At 36.9% G+C, this 18860-nt stretch overlaps 1 protein-coding gene, 10 non-coding genes and 1 pseudogene across 14 annotated transcripts; 1 reads left to right on the top strand and 11 right to left on the bottom strand.

Annotated features, from left to right (window-relative positions):
* Positions 1-29: 29 nt before the first annotated feature.
* On the bottom strand, positions 30-152 carry LOC147764455 (5S ribosomal RNA; annotated as a pseudogene).
* A 257-nt stretch (positions 153-409) lies between these two features.
* On the bottom strand, positions 410-528 carry LOC147764454 (5S ribosomal RNA). The gene has a single exon (XR_015332402.1). It is a non-coding gene; the product is annotated as a 5S ribosomal RNA (ribosomal RNA).
* A 257-nt stretch (positions 529-785) lies between these two features.
* Positions 786-904, bottom strand: LOC147764453 (5S ribosomal RNA). Its single transcript, XR_015332391.1, has one exon. It is a non-coding gene; the product is annotated as a 5S ribosomal RNA (ribosomal RNA).
* Positions 905-1161: 257 nt separating this feature from the next.
* Positions 1162-1280, bottom strand: LOC147764452 (5S ribosomal RNA). Its single transcript, XR_015332380.1, has one exon. It is a non-coding gene; the product is annotated as a 5S ribosomal RNA (ribosomal RNA).
* Positions 1281-1537: 257 nt separating this feature from the next.
* Positions 1538-1656, bottom strand: LOC147764451 (5S ribosomal RNA). The gene has a single exon (XR_015332369.1). It is a non-coding gene; the product is annotated as a 5S ribosomal RNA (ribosomal RNA).
* Positions 1657-1913: 257 nt separating this feature from the next.
* Positions 1914-2032, bottom strand: LOC147764450 (5S ribosomal RNA). Its single transcript, XR_015332357.1, has one exon. It is a non-coding gene; the product is annotated as a 5S ribosomal RNA (ribosomal RNA).
* A 257-nt stretch (positions 2033-2289) lies between these two features.
* On the bottom strand, positions 2290-2408 carry LOC147764449 (5S ribosomal RNA). Its single transcript, XR_015332346.1, has one exon. It is a non-coding gene; the product is annotated as a 5S ribosomal RNA (ribosomal RNA).
* Positions 2409-2665: 257 nt separating this feature from the next.
* LOC147764448 (5S ribosomal RNA) lies at positions 2666-2784 on the bottom strand. The gene has a single exon (XR_015332553.1). It is a non-coding gene; the product is annotated as a 5S ribosomal RNA (ribosomal RNA).
* Positions 2785-3041: 257 nt separating this feature from the next.
* On the bottom strand, positions 3042-3160 carry LOC112041923 (5S ribosomal RNA). The gene has a single exon (XR_002886387.1). It is a non-coding gene; the product is annotated as a 5S ribosomal RNA (ribosomal RNA).
* A 257-nt stretch (positions 3161-3417) lies between these two features.
* On the bottom strand, positions 3418-3536 carry LOC112041922 (5S ribosomal RNA). The gene has a single exon (XR_002886386.2). It is a non-coding gene; the product is annotated as a 5S ribosomal RNA (ribosomal RNA).
* A 257-nt stretch (positions 3537-3793) lies between these two features.
* Positions 3794-3912, bottom strand: LOC112041921 (5S ribosomal RNA). Its single transcript, XR_002886385.1, has one exon. It is a non-coding gene; the product is annotated as a 5S ribosomal RNA (ribosomal RNA).
* A 1414-nt stretch (positions 3913-5326) lies between these two features.
* LOC106160799 (glycerol-3-phosphate acyltransferase 1, mitochondrial) lies at positions 5327-18627 on the top strand. Of its 4 annotated transcripts, XM_013537547.2 has the most exons (22): positions 5327-5477; positions 6357-6679; positions 7281-7397; positions 7939-8009; positions 8184-8300; positions 8604-8653; positions 8945-9080; positions 9387-9483; positions 9847-9983; positions 10231-10327; positions 10467-10596; positions 10747-10832; positions 11042-11155; positions 11312-11513; positions 11842-11912; positions 12705-12874; positions 13064-13197; positions 15889-16031; positions 16328-16537; positions 16764-16890; positions 17101-17169; positions 17349-18627. In XM_013537547.2, the coding sequence occupies exons 2-22, from the start codon at positions 6467-6469 to the stop codon at positions 17531-17533; spliced, it is 2676 nt and encodes an 891-aa protein (XP_013393001.2). In that variant the 5' UTR covers positions 5327-5477; positions 6357-6466; the 3' UTR covers positions 17534-18627. The 4 variants fall into 4 exon arrangements, 3 of the variants coding, with proteins under 3 accessions (XP_013393001.2, XP_086856012.1, XP_013393003.2); XR_015331789.1 differs by lacking the exon at positions 17349-18627 and having other exon boundaries at positions 16328-16562; XM_086999886.1 differs by lacking the exon at positions 11042-11155.
* Positions 18628-18860: the final 233 nt, after the last annotated feature.

Genomic DNA, 18860 nt, shown 5'->3' with positions numbered 1-18860 from the left:
CCATCGTGATTCCCAGGAACTATGATTACTACCCAGGGGGGTCATGGGCCATTCCCAGGCGGTCACCCATCCAAGTACTAACCTGGCCCGACGTTGCTTAACTTCGGTGATCGGACGAGAACCGGTGCTTTCAACGTGGTATGGTCGTAGACGATGACTGTCCGCGCTAGCACTGTTTTTGATCGACGGAAAGGAAATGAAACGGAATCGACACATCTGTTTGATGCCACGCTAAAAAGGACAAGTAAAGGTGGCCAGGCGGTCTTCCATCCTAGTCCAGACGTGGCCCGACGCACTGATAGACGAAGACAACGGCGCAACTGTGATTTGGAAAAAATTGAAAACTTAAAGAAAAAAAAGTGGTAAGTGAAAGAAACTGAAATCGGCTACGAATAAAATGTCAAAAACGTGTCTACGGCACCAGGTATTCCCAGGCGGTCACCCATCCAAGTACTAACCTGGCCCGACGTTGCTTAACTTCGGTGATCGGACGAGAACCGGTGCTTTCAACGTGGTATGGTCGTAGACGATGACTGTCCGCGCTAGCACTGTTTTTGATCGACGGAAAGGAAATGAAACGGAATCGACACATCTGTTTGATGCCACGCTAAAAAGGACAAGTAAAGGTGGCCAGGCGGTCTTCCATCCTAGTCCAGACGTGGCCCGACGCACTGATAGACGAAGACAACGGCGCAACTGTGATTTGGAAAAAATTGAAAACTTAAAGAAAAAAAAGTGGTAAGTGAAAGAAACTGAAATCGGCTACGAATAAAATGTCAAAAACGTGTCTACGGCACCAGGTATTCCCAGGCGGTCACCCATCCAAGTACTAACCTGGCCCGACGTTGCTTAACTTCGGTGATCGGACGAGAACCGGTGCTTTCAACGTGGTATGGTCGTAGACGATGACTGTCCGCGCTAGCACTGTTTTTGATCGACGGAAAGGAAATGAAACGGAATCGACACATCTGTTTGATGCCACGCTAAAAAGGACAAGTAAAGGTGGCCAGGCGGTCTTCCATCCTAGTCCAGACGTGGCCCGACGCACTGATAGACGAAGACAACGGCGCAACTGTGATTTGGAAAAAATTGAAAACTTAAAGAAAAAAAAGTGGTAAGTGAAAGAAACTGAAATCGGCTACGAATAAAATGTCAAAAACGTGTCTACGGCACCAGGTATTCCCAGGCGGTCACCCATCCAAGTACTAACCTGGCCCGACGTTGCTTAACTTCGGTGATCGGACGAGAACCGGTGCTTTCAACGTGGTATGGTCGTAGACGATGACTGTCCGCGCTAGCACTGTTTTTGATCGACGGAAAGGAAATGAAACGGAATCGACACATCTGTTTGATGCCACGCTAAAAAGGACAAGTAAAGGTGGCCAGGCGGTCTTCCATCCTAGTCCAGACGTGGCCCGACGCACTGATAGACGAAGACAACGGCGCAACTGTGATTTGGAAAAAATTGAAAACTTAAAGAAAAAAAAGTGGTAAGTGAAAGAAACTGAAATCGGCTACGAATAAAATGTCAAAAACGTGTCTACGGCACCAGGTATTCCCAGGCGGTCACCCATCCAAGTACTAACCTGGCCCGACGTTGCTTAACTTCGGTGATCGGACGAGAACCGGTGCTTTCAACGTGGTATGGTCGTAGACGATGACTGTCCGCGCTAGCACTGTTTTTGATCGACGGAAAGGAAATGAAACGGAATCGACACATCTGTTTGATGCCACGCTAAAAAGGACAAGTAAAGGTGGCCAGGCGGTCTTCCATCCTAGTCCAGACGTGGCCCGACGCACTGATAGACGAAGACAACGGCGCAACTGTGATTTGGAAAAAATTGAAAACTTAAAGAAAAAAAAGTGGTAAGTGAAAGAAACTGAAATCGGCTACGAATAAAATGTCAAAAACGTGTCTACGGCACCAGGTATTCCCAGGCGGTCACCCATCCAAGTACTAACCTGGCCCGACGTTGCTTAACTTCGGTGATCGGACGAGAACCGGTGCTTTCAACGTGGTATGGTCGTAGACGATGACTGTCCGCGCTAGCACTGTTTTTGATCGACGGAAAGGAAATGAAACGGAATCGACACATCTGTTTGATGCCACGCTAAAAAGGACAAGTAAAGGTGGCCAGGCGGTCTTCCATCCTAGTCCAGACGTGGCCCGACGCACTGATAGACGAAGACAACGGCGCAACTGTGATTTGGAAAAAATTGAAAACTTAAAGAAAAAAAAGTGGTAAGTGAAAGAAACTGAAATCGGCTACGAATAAAATGTCAAAAACGTGTCTACGGCACCAGGTATTCCCAGGCGGTCACCCATCCAAGTACTAACCTGGCCCGACGTTGCTTAACTTCGGTGATCGGACGAGAACCGGTGCTTTCAACGTGGTATGGTCGTAGACGATGACTGTCCGCGCTAGCACTGTTTTTGATCGACGGAAAGGAAATGAAACGGAATCGACACATCTGTTTGATGCCACGCTAAAAAGGACAAGTAAAGGTGGCCAGGCGGTCTTCCATCCTAGTCCAGACGTGGCCCGACGCACTGATAGACGAAGACAACGGCGCAACTGTGATTTGGAAAAAATTGAAAACTTAAAGAAAAAAAAGTGGTAAGTGAAAGAAACTGAAATCGGCTACGAATAAAATGTCAAAAACGTGTCTACGGCACCAGGTATTCCCAGGCGGTCACCCATCCATGTACTAACCTGGCCCGACGTTGCTTAACTTCGGTGATCGGACGAGAACCGGTGCTTTCAACGTGGTATGGTCGTAGACGATGACTGTCCGCGCTAGCACTGTTTTTGATCGACGGAAAGGAAATGAAACGGAATCGACACATCTGTTTGATGCCACGCTAAAAAGGACAAGTAAAGGTGGCCAGGCGGTCTTCCATCCTAGTCCAGACGTGGCCCGACGCACTGATAGACGAAGACAACGGCGCAACTGTGATTTGGAAAAAATTGAAAACTTAAAGAAAAAAAAGTGGTAAGTGAAAGAAACTGAAATCGGCTACGAATAAAATGTCAAAAACGTGTCTACGGCACCAGGTATTCCCAGGCGGTCACCCATCCAAGTACTAACCTGGCCCGACGTTGCTTAACTTCGGTGATCGGACGAGAACCGGTGCTTTCAACGTGGTATGGTCGTAGACGATGACTGTCCGCGCTAGCACTGTTTTTGATCGACGGAAAGGAAATGAAACGGAATCGACACATCTGTTTGATGCCACGCTAAAAAGGACAAGTAAAGGTGGCCAGGCGGTCTTCCATCCTAGTCCAGACGTGGCCCGACGCACTGATAGACGAAGACAACGGCGCAACTGTGATTTGGAAAAAATTGAAAACTTAAAGAAAAAAAAGTGGTAAGTGAAAGAAACTGAAATCGGCTACGAATAAAATGTCAAAAACGTGTCTACGGCACCAGGTATTCCCAGGCGGTCACCCATCCATGTACTAACCTGGCCCGACGTTGCTTAACTTCGGTGATCGGACGAGAACCGGTGCTTTCAACGTGGTATGGTCGTAGACGATGACTGTCCGCGCTAGCACTGTTTTTGATCGACGGAAAGGAAATGAAACGGAATCGACACATCTGTTTGATGCCACGCTAAAAAGGACAAGTAAAGGTGGCCAGGCGGTCTTCCATCCTAGTCCAGACGTGGCCCGACGCACTGATAGACGAAGACAACGGCGCAACTGTGATTTGGAAAAAATTGAAAACTTAAAGAAAAAAAAGTGGTAAGTGAAAGAAACTGAAATCGGCTACGAATAAAATGTCAAAAACGTGTCTACGGCACCAGGTATTCCCAGGCGGTCACCCATCCAAGTACTAACCTGGCCCGACGTTGCTTAACTTCGGTGATCGGACGAGAACCGGTGCTTTCAACGTGGTATGGTCGTAGACGATGACCTTGAACTAGTACTTTCAGGGCAGAAACCATGCATTAAATTGTCCAATCATTGACTGTTATATACGAATGTAGTTCAGTGAGAGAAAATCAGTGCTATTTTTCTTTTTTTTTCCTGGCATTTCTCTCGTATTTTTAGGTCTAATTTTGCTGTAAAATAGCGGGCTAGGGTGTAAACTACAGCCAATTTTTTTCAAGACCAGGCAGAGTTGTGGTGCAGTCGTGAGACCTCTGGCGGAGGGAGCTACTGGCTTTGAGCGGTGCAGTGGTTTGTTTACAAATAGAGGGGTGCACATGTTCAAGTAATGCTCGTACGAAAGTTAACTTGATGACAGTTTTTTTTTTTTTTTTTTTTTTTTTTTTTTTTTTGCCATTGGGAGTTAAGTCAGTGTGTCTGCTGTCCATGGGGATGTGAAATGTTTCACCCAGTACTTTTGTTCATGCAGTTTTGCAGGCATTTCTTAGTATGGTCGTCAATGGGAGATTATTTGGTGATTTCTGCCCCAACGTGGCATGGTCGTGGACGATAACTGTCTAGGCGAGCACTGTTTTTGTTCAACGGTAAAGAAATGAAACGGAATGGACATATCTATTTGATGCGACGAGGACAAGTGTAGCCCATACAATCGTGATAATCTATGCCAATTTTAGTGATAAAATCTTGGTCACGGATGACGTTACGCCTCGTACCGATTGCTATCTAACCTCCTAATAGAAAGGTGTTAAAATTAAATTGACGATTTTAGCTTTGATTTGTCAATATGCTTATAGGCCTACAATACATTGAAACGACGACCTTTTATATTTTCAAGGTGTTTTTATTGTTGTAAATCAACACAAAGATTAATTGATGCATTATTGAATAATTAGATGCAGGAAAAACCTCATTTTTGGATGATAGAAAAAGGGGATTACAAAATTCTTAAAGGTTTGAGTTGCTTATTCTCATACCAATAGGTACATGGCAACGAGAAATATAAACGCCGATATTTTATATTTTAGAGGGTATATTTATTGTTTTAAGTCAGCACGGGAAAGATGTATTATTGAATAATTAGATGCCGGAAAACTGTTTTTTTTTTATCTGGATGATAAGTAAGCATAAGTACCTTCAACAGGCCAACGGCAGTGTACATGTACATGTACAGTGCCCAGATTGCCGTATTTTATAAGCGAGAGTAGGCCTATACCTACTATAGTAGGCTATATAAGTTTATAACCCCTTACAATTACAAACATACGTGCCCACACACATACACACGAGCACACACCAAGAAAGACTCATGCACAAATATATTGAGAAAGAGTTGAAGTATATATATACTTAAAAGATATTCATCATCATTGGATTTAAAATTTATAGATTTGGGGCCACCATACTTTGAGAGCTTACTGTTGCACATGCGCAGTTATTTAGCGCTGGTGTTCACGCTAACCTTGGGAAACTATGTCAAGGTAGTCTATATCAGTCATGTTGTAGGTACATGTACCACCGTGCTCGCGGCTGGTTTTTATACATGTTTACAAGTTATTGGTTGTATGATATATGTGCTTTTTAGTGGTAAGTGTTGGCACAAATGAAAAAGTGTATGAGACGTAAATAGTTAACGTTGTTGCATTTAAAACTGCATTATTAATAATAACAATAAGAATAACAAAAATGTTTAAAATGTGGGTCCGAGTCCTGAGTTGATCCCTTTTCAAGACCATTCATACCCGTAGCAGACTTCTTAATGAAAGCATCATGATGTGGGATGGACTCCCTTTCAAATTTGTGCTGTATACCAGTAGTAATTCTGATGATGTTGTTGTTGTTGTTGTATTAGTTGTGTTGTTGTGTTACTCAGTAGTCTTAACAACTAGACAAAGTCGTCCTAGGCTATGCACAGAACAATGCATGTGCCCTTTTTAGTATGGCAGTAAGATAAGTTTATCTTTAAAAATGTGTATATTTCAATTAACCCCTCATTTTTCCATTAAAATTCATCATCTTGCACACAGTATGATTAATAATTGAATTCTACTGTAGTATATGCACATATACATGTATATATAGAAAGCCAGATAAATGATGGAAAAATAATAGTGTATAGTAGACTTTGAAATTGTGGACTTCCATGCCTCTGTTTTGCTTTGAAACTTTGAAGTTGTGGACTTCCATGCCTCTGTTTTGCTTTTCCATTGTGATGCCTATTTGTTTAGTTTGAATATACCCCAGTAGCTTTAATATCACTTTTTTTTTCGAACAAGGAGGTGACAAAGTTTACCATATATGTTAATATATGTTAATAATATATGTTAATTATCTTAAAAATTGCATGTGTAGCACAGTCTTTTGTGGCAGTGTCAGGGCCTTCATCAACACCACTTAAAATTACCTTACTTGGGAAGATAATGAACATTTGCCCAGTTCTTACTAAATTTTGTTATTTTCTTTTAGGTATGAAATGTCTTTCACTGCCTATGAAAGAACCTCCAAATGAGGGTGTATAAGAATATGGAGGATGTCATGGAAATGGAGTAAATAATATTCCTTTAATTTTTACCATTATGGAGAACTTTGATAACCTGAAGCAAGTGTATGCCAAATGGGAACAGAAAGGAAATCCTTACTTAAAGAATACGCAGGGTTATGAACCTCCAGCTGGTCTGTCTGTCAACTTGCAGGCTGGAAGGCAGGCATGGAAGGACAAGTTTGGAGACAATCTACAGCCTCCTCAGAGAAGATCAAAATACAGGAACAAGTTCACTGGAGTCTCTGTTGTAAGTCTGCCACCATGGCCTGTACATTTGACAGTTTAAATGAACTGTCTGGCACAGATAGGTTCACTTTTGAAACAGTATTAAAACAGTCCATTCTTAATATTGAGGTTTAAATTTCTGAATTAAGAACTTAAGTGATTGAATAGACATGTAGTTTTTAATGTTCCCCAGTCTCCTTTGCAGTTTTAATCAGTAGTGTGAACCACACACCTTTTACCAGAGAGCTATCCAGCTGTTATTTGGATGGCCAGTTTTCTTAGAAAACAGCTTACAAAATATGATTTGATGAGTCAAGTAGAAATAAATGTTTTTACAAGGCTTAAGACGCTCTAACTGTCCTAATACTAAGCCTTTTGTCATACAAAAAATGTCAATATTTAATGCATGGCTACTAGTTTACGGGCACCATTTTTAACATTAAACAACTACAATCCTATTGATCATCATGATGATTCATTAATCAATGTATAATATACTATACTATACTGTTGAGCTCTAGATTATTGATTTTTTTAACAATTAAAAATTCAAATATAGAAATACCAAAATAGATATGCAGAGTACTAGTACATATGTTTTGATTATTGTGACATTTTTTCAGCCCTTGGGCACCAGTTTGGGATTCTTTAAGGTGATGCCTATCATTGCACCTCAAACCAATAAGTTCCAAAGGCCGTTTATGGGCAGATGTTGTGAAAAATGTTTATCTAACAGCAGGGTAAGTAGACTATGGATATCAGCCAGTCCTCTGCAAAATGTGATAACTGTGTTGATATTAAGAAATTTAATAAGCCCAAACTGGATAAATCCAGCCGTACTGTAATACAAGTAGATTAAATTTTCTAGGTGGATGTTGTGTGTACTGCACTGTTTAAGCCAGATTACAAGTTTGTCTTTGACTGCATTCCCACAGATTTAGATCGATCCATCTGGATCGACCTAACTCCCTGGGGGTTCGTGCTAAATCGCTGTCAGCCGAGCATGCACAGCTTTCAGTAGGAGGGATAGACATTTACTAGTAAGCCGGCTAAGCTGACAGTAATCTAGTGAGACTCCCCACAGGGATAGATCGATCTAAAATCTGTGGGAATGCAGTCATTGTCTCTTGGGTCTGACCAAACAAATGTACCTTATTTGAAACTGAGATCATGACTGAAGAGGTGAAATCAGTATGTTGATTATTTGGTATAAATTTTAATTTATGTATCTTCTTGTGTGGAAGAAAATCAAAGATGTTCCTATATGTTTTGTTTTGACAGAATTGGTTATACCAGGAGTCAACATCAAAACCAGATATTGCTGATGTATTTCGTGAATATGATGAATATAGGTAAGCTTACATGAATACACAGCTAATGTGTAATTATCAAAATATGTAAAAAATAAGGTTTCTTAGATTCATTTTGAAGTATCATTAATACATTATACAATAAAGTCACAAATTTAATTTTGTTAATATAACCAGGTATTGTAGTAATTATGAAACCTTGACATTTCTGTCCAGGAGGAGGAAAGGTTATCTTGCCAGAGTGTGCATGTCCTTCAGCTGTACCTTGCAGTCTAGGACGCAGTCGTCTATCACTTACCCAGACGTAGCTAAACAAGTCATGAAAAGTAAAAGGTAAATATTTCTATTTGTCTTTTCATATAAGGACATTGTACATTTTTGGGGGGATCTTTTTACTTTGATATCATGATAATAGAAAATGTTACAGAGAATAAAAATACTGTAGGGCATGTAACTAAAATGGGATATGAAGAGAGAGATTCTGGTCTATAGAGCATGTACAGGTGGATGGGATACCACAAATAGGCATTACCATTGCCTCTGGGAAAGATGGCATCATACATGTAATGCTCTGTATTTCTAACACTGGTAATGCTGCAGTTGTACTGATGCACTTACTGAAATTTTCTTTTACAGAATCCAGGCCACTCTTGATACATGTGCAAGGCAGGATTGTCCAAAGGAAGGTATAGCTTGTGGTTACATGTGCTGGATTTTGCAATGGGAAACTGGCCAAAGCATGTACAGCCCATGCTTCATCCCAAACAAACTTATTTGGATACCTTCCAAGAACTGAATCTGAATTACTATTATTTGTCAATGAATTACCAAAACAAAACAAAACAAAACAAAACAAAAAAACTCCTTTGAATATAACTAACCAGTAGCATAAGACAGTTCTTTTGTTCTCTGTGTTTGTGATTAATTATTTGCACTCATAATTTATTATTATTTATTTTTTGTCATACCTTTTGCAGCTACAACATTTTCCTTAGATAATGAAGAAGAATTTGAAGATCCCAAACAGTTGCCCGAGAAACTTGCATTCCATATGAAACGGGCTAATCATTTGCTTAGTAAAATGAAAGCGGGTATATCCCTGTCTCTGCTCAAGTAAGTGTATTTCTATTTAACATAAATATGTTGCTAGTTTTTTGTCAATATTACTATTTCAAGACAACTAGACTTCAATTTATTTTACTAGGACAATCACAAGTCAGAAATATTAATGCACATGTTAACTTGATGATGTGTTACCCTAAGTATGTTCATTGCATATTATGAGTTATTTTATAAAATAGAATGCCATGTTAAAGACAATATATATATGGCAAAAAATTCTTGGTTTTCATCAGAGGTTACAAAAAAAAAAAAAAAACATATATCCTCGAGTATTGCAAAGGCAGAGTGTAATTCCAGGTTAACCTCATGGGTATTGCACAGAGTCCTGAGGTACTTCTTGTCAACAGTTCAAGTTCACAAAGGTCAGATGGAAATGGTTCAGAAAGCTGCAGAGGTACCTCACATAGTACACAGTCTTTGAGTTGATATCTGTCAGACACAACTGAATTGAATATTTGTATTTTCCCCTATGTAAAGCTAAAGTACATTTATTGTTTGAAATAGCTCGGTTATGCCAGAAGTCAGTTTATGTAAGCTGCTTGAATTGGAGGATAGGAGTCTTGAGCTGACTGTGCCTGAGTACTTGCTTTATATTTACATATACACCTAGAGTAGCTGAAAATAAACTGAAAATCTCTATAAGGTGGGTTATGCAAAAAATACTAATAATATTTTGTAATTTGGAACTCTCATGCAGTACTTTATCTGTTTATTTTTTTCTTGGATGGTAACATAAAAATGAATTGCCTATTTCTAGAGCAGTCATCCTTTGATCTTTCTGCCCCACCATCGTAGTCACCTTGACTATGTAGTTGTAACTTTTATTCTGTACAACTATGGGATCAAGGTGCCCCATGTCGCTGCAGGGGACAACCTGATGATTCCGGTTTTTGGGTGAGTTTGCTTAATTGCATGCATACATGTACTACCATGATGCTAAAGAAATTATGGTATTAACATGTGAGATTCTTTTTGTATTCATGTAAGTTGCATAACAAAAATTGTTTTATCAAATCTCTGGTCTTTTCATATATTAATTAATAAATGTGTTTGTATACTAGTTAAATATGGTTAACAGGGTATTTTTGGACACACTGATTCCCTAAAATTAATTGTCTGAAATGCATTGTGTTAATTTCAGATCTTTCATGAGAGGGCTTGGTGGTTATTTTATAAGAAGAAAGTTGGACAAAGTAGAAGGAAAGAAAGACCTGCTGTACAGAGCTGTTTTGCACACTGTAAGTGACAAAATATTATGTGCAAAGTCATGTGCATCTACACACAAACTTGACAGCATGTCAGATATTGTATATGTTAGCTTTCTATAAAAGATTTGAAGAACCAGCAGTGTGTGTTTGAGCTAATTTTTAATTTCAGTACATGCAGGAGCTTTTACGAGCAGGACAGAATATGGAGTTTTTCATTGAAGGAGGAAGGACCAGGAGTGGCAAGGCTGCTGCACCCAAAGGAGGACTGTTGTCTGTAGTCATTGACTCATACATGGATGGTAAGGGAAATTTAAAGAAACATGGGTCAGCTTTTGATAACTAAGGGTCAGGATGTGTAGAAAAAATCGATACCTTTTAATGTAAATTTGAGACCAAAAAGGTCACTGATAATGGACACTTTTTGGTTAAATTAAGATTGTGTTTTTCAGGCCTCTTAGAAGATGCTTACATTATTCCCGTCAGTATCAATTATGAAAAGATTTTAGATGGTACTTTTTTCATCAGAGAGCAGATGGTGAGTTTTACACTCAGATATTTTAAATTTCTTATATGATGTCTTAAGTGATTTGAAATCCACATTGAATAATTATCCATATTATCCATAGTTTGGAAAATATCAGTGACCAGAAAAGTATATCATGTTTGAGCTTTTAAACATGCAATGTAGCTTTCTTAAAATTAAATTTCCTGCATGTTAAGGCCTAGAAATGTAATATTTATCAGGGTGAACAAAAGATAAAGGAGACATTCTGGGGAGCTTTGAAAGCTGTCTGGAGAGTTCTCATGTCACATTATGGTAACATTAGGGTGGACTTCGCACAACCTTTCTCACTCAAGGTCAGTGTTTTTTTTTTTTTTTTTTTTGTATTTCTTTATTTTGAAAATTTACATGTAATCTGTGCATAAGTTTTTATTTTAATAAATTACTACTGTAATTATTTCATGGCATACTCAAGATAGTGGAATTCATTATTATTGATTTTTTATTTGTAGGAATATCTTCAGTCTGCTCAATACACTAACATGGAGGCTCGTAAAGAAAACCTTGAGTCTCGCAGGAACAGTTTTTCTCGAGCACGCAGGTCATCTGGCAAGTTACGCCCGTCTGGCAGTTTGACATCTTTGTATGGAACTGATGTGGTTGTGGAAGACCAGAGACAGACTGTGAAAGACTTGGCACAGCATGTAGTATACAGTAAGTCCTGAAAATATTTCGATATTTCAGATATTCATGGATTTAAAAAAAATCTGAGCAATGCTTCATATGCATATATTGTGACTTTGTTAATGCAAATATTGTGACTTAATGCATAACATGTTAATACTTTCTCCTCAATCATTGTACTATAAAAACTAACAAGAGCAGCTTGAAGCTGTAAATGTATAAAGCGTTTGCCCTAAGGCTTATATTATATCTTACATAAAAGGGAAATTCAAAAGAACTCTTTCAAATGATGCTATTAGTTTCAGTCAGTGTGGTGTAGTCATTAGATCTGAAAATGAATTTGAGGATTTAATTTCAGCTTTTGTGAATAGTTCCACTATAATGTGCACTACCATGCTGGCATTCCTGCTTGTCACCAAACACAGAAAGGTATTCTATGATTAAAAAAAGGTTAATGTATCAAGAAAATAATCATTTGTTCCTTGGTCCATTTCTGATCTATTTTGAAAATTCATCATAATCTATCCTTAACTTTTTGTATAATGTTGTGAACAGACAAACTAACTTGCAAACATACTGACTTACGGAACATAAACATAACCTACTTGGTGCACATATTTTGAACAAAATGTTAAAGAGTAGGTCCATGTTATTTTTTTCTGGGAGATTTTTAGACAAAATAATCTGTTGAGGCCAAATAATTAGTAACAACATCAGTGATTTACAAGATAATAGTGAATAGTGACTTTTTGTATATAGACACAATGTGTCTGTATATGTTATGAACATTGTCTCTGCCTGTGTTGCCACCAGTGACGTTGTTATTCAACACATTTATTGTCCATTTTATTAATGCCAAACCGTGTTTTATTTTAATTCACTATTTGTTTGATAAAAAGGCAATTTCTTTTTGAAAATCTGCATGATTGGGCAAATTTTACAAAAGTCATTCTTTATTATTATTATTATTATTATTATTATTATTATTATTATTATTATTATTAGATTTTTAGGTAATGTTTACTATATGAGTGCCAAAACATATTTTTGTATTACTTTATATTTGGTGAATAGCTTTCATTAGTTAAATGGCAGGTATCAAGTAATGTTTAAATGGAGGAATGGGAATTACTTTCTTCCTGTCAGTTGTGTGTATATTTGTCATCTTTGCTTTATGTTAATATTTTGTTAAAATCCAGCATTTCCTTTTCTGATTCATAGGGTGCAAGATTAGAAGAGCTTGTACAAAGTTTTGAATGGCTGAAAGAGGAGATAACATTCAGAGGAAGAGATGTTGGTTTTGTTGGAAGGGCACCAACTGTCATACAGTATGCGGCAGATGTTCTAGGGGACAACGTGGTGAAGAAATACAGTGTGCAAGCTGATGACAGGTTGGTCCCTTGGTTATGTTATTCTCTGTTATACTGTCTTGAAGTTTTAAACTGAAGTACTAATCGCATTTAGTACGAAGTGATCTGAGGTGATTCTAGAGAAGTATGTTTCTTTGGTGAATATTTACTTTTCTTTTGTAACATATTTTTATGTCTGGGTGAGTGATGATTTAATTTTTCATTTTGCAGTCTTGCTGGCAGTGAGGATAGCATTGGCACAGAGTTGATGTATTTTGAGCCAGTGACCTGCTTGCCTGATGTATTTGAACTCAGATACTACGCCAGTGGAGCCATTAGTGTCTTCCTTATGGAAAGTATAATAGGCATGTATTAAATGTATGCCAGTGAACCAACTATATCAGAAACAAGACACTTTCTCAAAGCAAGGTAGAAATGATCGAGGCACTTAACACAATTTAATTCATTAATTTATTTTTGTCCAATACCTTTCTCAATCAGTGGGATTTTTAAAAAAATATGGAAATGGTACATATCTTGGTTTTTAAATTGAAAGAAACATTTCATTTATGACCCTGGTCAAAAAGTCCTTCCCAGCAATAGGTCTCTCCCACAGTTGCTCTGCATGCTCCTTTGTTGACAAGATTTAATTAATGAATAACTGATTGACTGAGTGCAGGGATAAAAGTTGATTGGTCTCTGACAGGAATGTCACTGGTGACTGGTGTGAAAGTTCCTCTTAATTGTTAACGCCAAACTTACCTCAACCATCTGGGATGGCGGACCTTACCTGAAAAGAAGACTGTCCTGTAATGGTCTCTCAGCCACAGTAAATAAATCTCTCACTCCATTTGACCAGATGCGTGGGGAGGCGTGTGTGAGGCAGGGAGACCATTACTGGATTAAGTGGTCTTCTTTTCATGTAGGGCCATATTTGAGCTTTGGACCAGTTGATACTCGAATCTTCTTTTCTGAATGGCCCCATTCAGTCTATACTTGGTTTTAGTTGGTCTTTCTGTGAACATGCCTTAATGCTCACATGAAGAATCTTAGTATGATTGGGTTTATAAAAGAGAACAATGCTGCTCCCTTTATCTGCACTCTGACTCAGTAACTGGTGACAACACCTCAAAACCCAGTTTTGTAATTTATCTTGAAAAAATAACATATTTTGTTTCTGACTCATTAAACCTTACTGCGCAGGGCCTGGACATAATTCATGATAATTTGGTTAACATGCCAAATACTATTATATCATTTAAAGATATCTGTTTGCAAGGTCTTGTAAGTGTAATCAGTGCTTTGTGACATGTTAAATTTCAAAATGAATTTCTGTTTTATATTTTGATGATTTAATTTAATGAAGATTGACAGTTTTACCCAATTAGGAGTTTGACTTAGCATATGATTTTCATTCCTATATGTTTAATCTGTAGAAAGCGTTTTATTTAGGCCAAAGTGTGTTGCTGCCATTTAGGTTATTTATACTTCATGAATTTAAGTTCTATTGATCAATGATTTAATTGATGTATGCTGATATAGCATAAAAAGGTGGGATATTCAGAAATTCTCATGTCCTATAAATATATGGTACTTGAGTTTTACACAAACATTATTTAAATGATTTGGTTATTCTCAAGTATTGTGAAGCATATGAATAACTGGATAAAAAGTTAAGAAATTGAACAGTTTTGACAAATTTGTCTCCCTGAATGTTATTTATCAAGAATAGGGATTTCCAATTTTGATATTATATGAGATTGTAGAAAAGGTTTTCTTTAAAGCTATTTACAGTTGACAAGAGTGCATGTATCTGAACTTCGGTTTGGAACATTGTACTTCAGGAAATTGTAAAAGTAATAAAAGCACATTTGTCATTTGGCCATGATGTTGATATAGCTTGGCCTAATATCTCTAAAAGAAGCTTTAAATTACCAAAAGACCATTAATGCAAGTGTCACATTCTCCTAAAGAACAATTTATAGCTCTTCATTTAAGAATACTTTACACTTGGTTTGCTTTCCTGCTTCCTTAAAGGCTGCGGTTATGTATTTACAATGTAAAATGGAAATCAGTTTTTATAACTTGGGAATTTCTTCAGAAGGGTTGATAAGTTGGAGTACAAAAAGACTGGATATGGCATTTTCTAGACACTTGTACTGTGGAGTTAATCAATAATTTGTGTGGCACAGTTTCTTTATTGTATCTCTGTTTTGTGAAATGATGAAAGAAGCTAAATTTAGTCTTTGAGGGCTCCATAAAAAAATAAGGATAGTATCTAATTATGGTGATCAGAGTTTGTGAAAGCAGTACATTAAACAGGGATTATCCAGAGACACTGCAGCGACAGATGTTATTATTTTTTAAATTTATTTATTTATTATTTAATTTAATTTTTTTTTTTTTTTTATGGTTGAGACATGGTATATGGTTGCAGGTTTTATAATTCGTCAGTTTGCCTGCCAAGAAAAATAATAAAAATTGATGAAATGAAATAAAGATTATTAAAGGGATAATAACTCTTTGTATAATATCTATATTTCACAATAAAAACATTGTGTATAGCTCATAGAAATATAATATATTCTGTTTAACCACAAAAACGGCAGTTATAACTATTATTCTGATATCTGAGCTTGTCTTTAGACCATTGATGGCTATACTCTGTTAAAATCTCTTAAGAGATTTTAACAAAAAACCAAACTTTTTAGAAAAAAACCAGGGACTAACTTTGAATGTAAAAATGGAGTCATTAACCATTGGCAAGTATGGGAAAATTGTTGTTTACTCCAGGAAAATTCATTTTTGGCCAAAACGAAGAGTTATTATCCCTTTAAGCATCATTAGTTTTTTTAGCATTTTTATTGAAAGAAAAGAAGTTCATTGTATTTTGACCATCTGAAATTGAATTATTGCTTTATCTTTTATGTTGTTTTGGAAAACCAATGAGCGTCAGCAAATGATGGATGTTTTGTCTAATTATTTTATTGACATGACATTTTTCCAACAGATAACCATCGTGTTTGTTTTATCTTGTCTGTTGCTATTATTTTCAGCCACAACAGTGTATGGTGTTGCCTCTGATGATCTTGACATTCGCCACATTTCTACAACAGATGTTTTTGTTTCTCATGATGAAGTCATGGAGAAAGCTCAAAGGCTGTGTGCACTGCTGCAGTATGAGTTTTTATTTGTTCCAGTAAGTCTTCATTGCAGTACAGCCCTTGATAAGTGACTGCTTAAGCAATGAATATTTACCAACTTGATCCTACTTTTGTTCATTAATTGTTCCCTTGATATTATGTTTGGAATGCAAATATTAAAAAAATATATTATAAAATAAGTAAATAAGATGAAGTCAGAGTTTTCAGATAACATGTGATAATAGTCTTAAGGAAAGGTGATGAGTAAATGGAACTTAAGTTAGCACAGCTTCATCCAACAGATCCTGGTTTTACTGTAGCATAGAAAAAAATGCTTTTTGCATTTCTACAGCCTTGCACAAGTCTTGGGACAGAGCTAAGCAGTGCCATGGATAAGCTGATCACATATGAAATCTTGAGAGAAGAGGAATCCTCCATCCACTCTGCATACACTGACTCCAGGGAAATGCAGTGGGCAAAAAGGTTTGCCTCCAGTTTAAAGATGCATGAATACAGCTCAGATGAAGAGGAGGAGGAAGAGGTTGCATTTAAGAAATTGCAGGTGGGGACCTTCAAATACTGGTTAGGTAAAGCAGCAACTGATCAGGTCACATTCTTGCTGTGCTCTACCACAAACTAAAATGTTAAGCAAAAGGGAAACATGTCTTTGCAGAATGCAAGTTGTTTTGAAGTGCTTTTTACAATCTTTTTATACACAAGACCTTTCAGTATTATTTAATGCAGTGGATTAGAAAAGTGGTGTCATTAATTTTTGGTGTTAATTTCAGGTTCTTCTAGATGAACCTGACTGCTATAATCGCTTCAACTTCTTACTGACTGTCCTGGCTCCATATATTGAGTCTTACTGGATAGTAGTGCAGTCCTTGACCAGGCTTTTGAAAGAGGATATGCCAGGTAAAAACAGAAACAAAAGGATGGCTTTGTTTTCTGTGATAAGAAAATTGATAGACAAGTGTAGTGCTTTGTATTTCTGATTGAGGAGAGATAATATTTTTATTTACAATGATATCCAGATTTTGATTTTATTTTATCTTTTAATCATCATTTTGCATGATGATTTTAGTTTTAAAAGGGTGGTTTCTGAATATTAACTTGGCATTTCAGAAAATGAGTTCTTGGGTACTATTCATCAAATTGCCTTAGACAGAGTTGAAGATGGAGTGGCAGAATTTGGTAAGAGATGTTAAGTAGTGTGTTTCTTATGAAATTTCTATTTCAATAGAATTCTTAAAATAATGCTTCTTGAGTGAATCAAGCAAAACACTTATCAGATTTACATTTGACAGTTTTTTCAGTTAAGAGGGCATAACCTGTAGAGAAGGCTATAAAAATTATGTAATTTTATGTTTTAGCTGAAAGTGTTTCTATGGAGTGCTTGAAGAATGCTATTAAAGCTTTGCAGAGCATCAAGGTGTTGGAGATCTACTATGATACAAAAACTGTGGAGTTCACCAAGACTGTCTCCCTGTGTGACAAGTACAGGGAGGAGGAAAGATTGAATGACTTCATAGATTTTATAGAGGATTGCAGAATGTGAACATCTGGTTGGTTTTGTTTTTGAGGATTACTGCGGAATGGGAGTTGCAGGGGATAGTTGATAAGTGAAGGGAGTTGAGTTTAAAGCATTTTAAATATGAAAAGATAAAGGAACGGAAAAATAATTAGTTAATGAAATTTCTGGGATCATCATGGTGTACATAAACCAGACAATCCGACATTAAATTAAGTTATATGCAAACATTCCCATGTGTCTTTAATTTAATGTATCTAAAACAAAAAGACTTGTCAAATAAAAATGATCTTTTATTGAGCATGTTTACCAAGGAGTTCACATTCTACCAATTGAAGTTGTGACACACCTGAATATTGTGCCATTACACCTAAGTCTAGAATATATTCATGTTTAATGATTTGAATTAACTGTAGTTTGGTTTCCTTAAGACATTTAAAGAGGTATCATATTAATATTTCTGTAAATCCTGAGCGTACAAGGTTAAGACAAGGAGAAAAAATGGATAATTCTACAGTTTCCAGTCCTATGACTTGCTGCCTTGTGATTGTGTGAAGTTCACTGTCGCATGCATAAAGTCACTCTCCTCTTGGATACTTTACCCTCCAGGGGAGAACTATGTCTGCACCCTTGCCTGAAGTAGCCTATGGTATTAATATTAATAGAAATGTAATAATTTGATATGTGCAGACCATGGTTTTCCCTTGGGAGCAAATAACGCAAAACTTTCATGTCCACACTTTTTCCTGGTAGGTTATTGACTACTAATGAATAGGACGGACATGACATCAGTTGTTGGAGAGTCAGGTGAACATGTATATTGCATGTCAAAAAACAAATTATGTATAATTGAAGAGAAAGAGCAGAGGCACCACAATTGTTGATGTTAACCACCAATTACACTTTTTTATTGTTGGTCTATTTAGTTTCCTTTCTCTTGTTTATAAGGTATTGTTAAGAAAGCATTGTTATATTTTGTTAATACTTTTTTCTGTTTTTTTTTAACAATTAAAATTGGTTATTCACTGATGATTTAGAAAAATAGCAAATGCAGTTATTCATTAATGTTAATTATGAAATATGTAAAACTGCAAGAATAAAAGTAGAAATACTGTACTTTATTCTTCAGTATCTGTGTTTTGGAATTGTGAAAATAATGAATGAATGAAATTTGACCAAAGTCTTAGTTGTGGAGAGTTAAAAAAATACTTACTTACGGTTTTTCTTCTTGTCAGTGCCATAAACTTTTCCCTTCACATTGTTCCAAACAAAACATTTTATCTGAAAAGTTCTTTGTACTTCTAATGAGTTACATTGAGTAGTTATTTGAAATTCATGGTACAGAGGTGTTTTG

The sequence above is a fragment of the Lingula anatina genome, chromosome 1 (assembly GCF_051362555.1).
Source record: "Lingula anatina isolate TDL-2025a chromosome 1, LinAna3.0, whole genome shotgun sequence".
Lineage (NCBI taxonomy): Eukaryota > Metazoa > Brachiopoda > Lingulata > Lingulida > Lingulidae > Lingula > Lingula anatina.
The sequence above is the reverse complement of the archived record's forward strand: the minus strand, read 5'-3'. Positions and strand labels throughout refer to the sequence as shown.